At 39.9% G+C, this 6076-nt stretch overlaps 1 protein-coding gene across 7 annotated transcripts in view; it reads left to right on the top strand.

Annotated features, from left to right (window-relative positions):
• Positions 1–6076, top strand: part of TNRC6B (trinucleotide repeat containing adaptor 6B) — a 266719-nt gene that overhangs the window by 218060 nt on the left and 42583 nt on the right. For 4 of the 7 annotated variants that reach the window (XM_017544738.2, XM_017544739.2, XM_017544743.2 and 1 more), the window contains 2 exons: positions 976–1134; positions 4270–4445. In XM_017544738.2, the coding sequence (XP_017400227.1) occupies positions 976–1134; positions 4270–4445 (335 nt within the window). The remainder of the gene's footprint in view (positions 1–975; positions 1135–4269; positions 4446–6076) is intronic. The other 3 variants (XM_037744368.1, XM_037744370.1, XM_017544748.2) reach the window with 1 other exon arrangement.

The raw sequence follows: 6076 nt of genomic DNA, 5'->3' as shown, positions 1-6076 counted from the left end.
TTTTTTTGAGACGGAGTCTCACTCTGTTGCCAAGGCTGGAGTGCAGTGGCACAATCTCGGCTCACTGCAACCTCCGCCTCCCAGGTTCAAGCGAGTCTCCTTCTCAGCCTTCCAAATAGCTGGGATTACAGGCATGTGCCACCATGCCCAGATTATTTTTGTATTTTGGTAGAGACGGGGTTTTGGCATGTTGGTCAGGCTGTTCTTGAACTGACCTCAGGAGATCCACCCGTCTTGGCCTCCCAAAGTGCTGGGATTATAGGCGTGAGCCACCACACCCAGCCCATGTATGATATTTCTTTAATGAGTGACCCACAGTCCCCTTGTGGTGGATATTTAGGTTGCTTCCAAATTTTTTCTATCAGTGATGCCGTGAGTATTGCTATACATGTAATTTCATCTATGTTTACAAGTGTACATGTGGTGTAATTTCCTGGCAGGCTGGGTGTGGTGGCTCATGTCTGTAATCCCAGTACTTTGGGAGGCTGAGGCAGGTGGATCCTGACTTGAGGTCAGGAGTTTGAGGCCAGACTGACTAACATGGTGAAACCCCGTCTCTACTAAAAAAAAAAAAAAAAAAAGTACAAAAATTAGCTGGATATGGTGGTGCACAGCTGTAATCCCAGCTACTTGGGAGTCTGAGGCAGGAGAATCGCTTGAAGCCAGGAGGTGGAGGTTGCAGTGAGCCAAGACCACGCCACTGTACTCCAGCCTGGATGACAAAATGAGACTCTGTTTAAAAAAAAAAAAAAAAAAAAAAAAACTCTCCTGTCAGTGGAGTTACTGGGTCAAAAGTTTAATGTGCATCAGATTTTTTAAACAGTGACATTGTCAAATGCCCCTCATGAAAGTTGAATCTGTTTACATTTCTGCCAACAGAATGTAGGCATGCTTGTTCCCTCCACCTTCACCCCGTTGGATATTCTGGCATTTCATTTAACAAATGATTCTTAGAGACATTTCCTTTCTTTATAGTCTGGAGCAAAAGCACACCACCTGCTCCAGATAATGGTACTTCCGCTTGGGGTGAGCCAAATGAAAGCAGTCCTGGGTGGGGCGAGATGGATGATACAGGAGCATCGACCACAGGCTGGGGGAACACGCCCGCCAACGCTCCCAATGCCATGAAGCCTAGTAAGTGTGAAGCTTTCCATTTTTGAGAGATTCTTCTTTTTTTTTTTTTTTGAGACAGAGTTTCACTCTTGTCACCTCGGCCGGAGTGCAGTGGTGCAACCTCTGCTCACTGCAACCTCCCCTTCCCAGCTTCAAGCGATTCTCCTGCCTCAGCCTCCCAAGTAGCTGGGATTATAGGCGCCCGCCACCATGCCCACCTAATTTTTGTATATTTATTAGAGACAGGGTTTCACCGTGTTGGTCAGGCTGGTCTCCAACTCCTGACCTCAGATGATCCACCTGCCTCAGCCTCCCAAAGTGCTGGGATTACGGGCGTGACCCACTGGGCCTGGCTGGGATTCGTTGTTAATTTGAGCATCTGACATTTTGGTGAGGGCTCTTTAGTTTTAAACGGTTGATTCAGTGAGATTCAGGACCTTTAGTGTTAAATAATTAGTTAATAGCAAATGGTTGTAGCTTGGCTTGGTGTTTCTTAAAATGTTTAAGATGAACTAAAAATCATAAGTTAATTTTGTTGATTTTGTTTTAAATTTAGTACCTGGACAGAATTGTAATTTGATGTGATGCCCTTTTCGCCCAGTGACTGTGTTCACCATGTCTAGCTTGAATTTGCTTGTTAGTGTAATTTAAAACAAAAGTTCTCTGGCTTTTAATGTGGAACATGGTTTCTGCTGCCCAGTGACTTCATCCTTCTGTACTTTTCCTTGCCTTTGGCCTCTCTTCTTCCACGTAAGATCATTAGAGGTTTTTTGAACCTGGCATAAATTTCACTTCAAGTTTTTTAAATGAAGAACATCACACTTATTCAGAATCATTGAAAATCTAAGCTGTACTTGATCCAGCTGGTGATATGTGGTCATAGTAATTAGCAGAACTCTAGACTGAGGTTGTAGAACATCTCATTGGATGTTCCTAAATTGAAAAATTCAATTTTCAAGTGCCTGTTTCCACTTATTTTTGTAACTTTCTTAAAAATGTTCCAACTTCTCTCTTTTTTTTTCCCTGCATAGCAGATTTAAGGGATTATCTTTTGACTAAATAATGAAAATTTCTGGAATGACCAAACCTTGAACAAGAAAATAAATTTTTAAGTTTATCATATAATATTCAGGACTTTTACAGTGCCACATAAGGGAATATGATATTAGCTCTATTCTGGAGATTCACACATAGTAACTTGACTAATTTTTAAAACTGTGAATCTCCTCAACTTCATTAAAATAGCTATCTTTATGAAGATTTTGTTTTTATCATTATTTCCATTGTGAAATCATTTGTATCATCATGGGAAATGTAACCTAGTATACTTGAAATAGATCCAAAAAGCTGTTGGAAGACATATATCAGACCCTGGTCACAAAGAGATCCTTTAGCAGTATATTCAGGATTTTTATGTGTGTTTCCCAACCTCAGGATCACCTCTCTTCTGTCACAAAACCCTCACTTTTCCTCAGATTCTAGAAATGTCTTCTACTTTTGAGGGTCATCAGTAGTTACAGCACACACCCTTTCTCTGGATAATCTGAATGTGTAATGTGCAGAAGAAGGGGCTAAACCATCATAGTCTACCAGTTGATGCAGTTACCCTGTGATCTTCTCTAGCCTGCAAGTGTCTTAAATTTGATGTTATGAATCCTTTCATTAAAAATTAGACCTCTCTTATCTTTTCTATAAGAAACGTTTGTTAGAAGTTTAGCTTTTCTCTCTAAAAGAAAGGTTCACTTGCATGTCTTCATTTTTCTAAAGAGGTAGGTATGTTATTTATATTGGGTTTTAATAACTCCTGTTGCTTGTCGGTGGATAGTATAAAGCCTATGCTTATGTAATACAAATCATAAATATGGTATTATATAAATTTATAATCCTATATACAGAGGCAGCAGTCACGGTTATCAGCAGCACTTCCAGCAGCAGGAAGAAGAGCATCCCAACCCTGCCCCCTTGTACACAGACAGAAAGCCCCTTCCTGTGGCTACAGTGAACCCCACTGGGAGACTATCAGATTCCCCTGGGCCTTGCTGGGGGATGAGATGCCACAGTTAGAAGAAATTAATTGCCCTGTGCCTTATGTACTTCGTGCGAACCTACTTGACTATCATAGGCCTGGTTCTACAGAGTGGCAGCTGTCATTCAAGGAAAGGCCTGGAAGAGCCAATTTTCTGCCCTTAATCTCCTCATATAAAATTATGAACAAATCAGAAACTTTCATAAATGTCCTGTCATGTCGGAAAGTAGAGGTGTAGATGGAAGTTTCCAGGCAAGAAAATGTAGTTCCTTTTCTGTCATCATTTTATACAGTATCATTAATGCAATGTATGTTTTGATTCTGTACAGTATTTTCAGAGGGAATTTAGGACTTAATCCAGTCTTCAAATTAAAAATCATTGTTTAGGATGGGATACTGATGTCCCACTTTCTCAAATATTAAAGCATCTTTGATTTCTCTCTGCTTTCCTTCCTCCCTTCCTCTCCCTATCCTCCACATTTTCTACTCCTGTCTTTTCAAAACCACTATATTCTTTGTATATTCTTTGCCTCTTTAGTATCTAACACATTTCAAGTATGTAGTTCTATTACTTTTCATATTTCTGTGGCTATATGTGAATTTTTCTTCTATAATTTTGATATTCAAAATCTTATAAATTTCCCCCTTTTTATGTTCTGTTTTTCTCTGCTTCACTGCAAACAAGCTAGACAGTTGTCCTTTATCATACCTCGTATTTGTAGTGTCCATTGCATATAAAGCACATACTGAATAGGAGGATAAAACCAGGGCTACAGCTCATTAAGAGGGACAGATTTCTCTTAATTGAGATGTGAAATTTCTTGACCAGAATGTTGTGATAAGTCATTTTCAGTTTTGAAATTCCTGTCCGCTTGGTGCAAGGGAAAAAGCATTGATCCAGATGTCAGGAGGCCTTGATTCTATGGTTTGTTAGCTTTCTGTGTATCATTGAGGCTTTATGGGTTTTGGTTTCCTGACCTGTAAAAAATGAGTAATAGTATTTGTCTTGCCATGTGGATGGACTAGATAAAATTACAAAGACACTAAAATGCTGCATATGCAAGCAGTTATTATTCTGATGATTGTTTTATATAGCTGTTGCAAAGAGTTAATTTATTCTTTCCTTTAAGATTCCAAATCTATGCAAGACGGCTGGGGGGAGAGTGACGGGCCAGTCACAGGAACTCGCCATCCCAGCTGGGAAGAGGAGGAGGATGGAGGAGTCTGGAACACCGCTGGCTCTCAGGGCAGTGCTTCCTCCCACAACTCGGCAAGCTGGGGACAAGGAGGAAAGAAACAAATGAAGGTAGCCTGCCTTAGAAATGTTCACGCTTGCTCATTTGCTCTGAGAAGGCAGAACTGAGGTTTTGTTTGTTTGTTTTCCTTTTGAAACAAGTTCTCACTCTGTCACTCAGGCTAGAGTGCAGTGGCACAATCACGACTCACTGCGGCGTCGACCTCCTTGCTCAAGTAATCCTCCCATCTCAGCCTCCCTAGTAGCTGGAACTGTCACCACACCTGGCTAATTTTTGTATTTTTTAAATAGAGACAGGGTTTTACCATGTTGCCCAGGATGGTCTCAAACTCCTGGGTTCAATCCTGCTGCCTCAGCTTCCCAAAGTTCTGGGATTACAGTCATGAGCCACTACGCCTGGCCGAAACAGGATTTTTAAATGAAAGGTGTGAGGCAGCTGGGGTCCTTGAGGGTCCTAAGTAAGGGGAAAAATATTTTCTTGCAAACAAATAACAAGTTCCCTTTTACCCTTTGTCTTCCTTTCCCATGACCTTGAACTACAAAACTGTTGCTGTGGGTAAAATGAAATTTTCAAAGATAGGAGATATTTTTCATTTTTAGTTTCCACATTTTAATAATCTGTTGTAGGCTCTCAAGGCATACTTTATGAATGCTTTTGCATTCTAAAGCCAAAGACGTCCTTGCAGTAAATCCCTGTAGATATGTAGGAGGGAATCCAAAGGAAGATAATGCTGGCTTCTCCCATGGCGATCAGCATGTCTTGATTTTATCTGATTTGGGAAATTCCAAGGCCCAGAACCCTTCTCCCAACAAATGAAGTACCAATGTGTGCTTGCGTGCTATATAGCAGTTAGATGTTTTCTCTACATTCTATACCAGGTGGTGTGCTAAACTTTCCACCTTCTGTGTCTTGTAGCAACTCACTTTCTCCTTCAGTTTGCTCAGTTTGATAAGGACTTTGATTTTTAATCTAGAACAGTAGTCTTTGAACCTGAACCAGTGTCTTGGCAGACACTCTCTTTTTTTCAATTCCAGATTTTCATTCGACACATAATATAGTGGAAATAAGAAGTGGGCATCCATTACTTAATTTCAAAATGAGAGCCTTGGCACCCTATGAAATGTTTCACAGCTAATATTCTCCGTGTTTCAAATGCCAGATGCTGTCTTAGAGGCCTTCCCATGTCTGAGGATTGGGCCTTCCTCCCCTTTGCCCTTACATTTTGTAGGCAACTCTTTCTTTTATAGCATAAGAATACAGTTTGTTTCTATTTAGAGATGTTTTGCTTAAGCAGTCACTTACAGTTTTTCTGCTGTTAATAGCTTTTATTTCTTTATTCTAGTCAACAGAAGGAGTTATTCAGCAAACTTTTCAGCATTTTTCGCACTCTTAAGTTGTCTAGTTTGATTTTGGCTTTCTTTTGATTATTTACAAATTAACAATGAGACTAAATCAACTGATTGAAAGCAACTAATAAATACTCCACTCCGGTGACAACCAAGATTTAATTAAGTTAACTGGGAATTGAATCTTTCAGCCCCAGTACCAGTGATTCTGACTTTTCATATTGAACGGGGTTTTTTTGTTTTCTGTTTGTTTGTTTGTTTTAATTGTGATAAAATACATATAACATGAAATTTACTGTAGTGTACTTTCTTTTCTGTTCTTTTTTTTTTTTTTT

The sequence above is a fragment of the Cebus imitator genome, unplaced genomic scaffold (genome assembly GCF_001604975.1).
Source record: "Cebus imitator isolate Cc_AM_T3 unplaced genomic scaffold, Cebus_imitator-1.0 Scaffold170, whole genome shotgun sequence".
In the NCBI taxonomy this organism is placed as follows: Eukaryota; Metazoa; Chordata; class Mammalia; order Primates; family Cebidae; genus Cebus; species Cebus imitator.
Note: the sequence above shows the minus strand (reverse complement) of the source record. Positions and strands in the feature narration are given on the sequence as shown.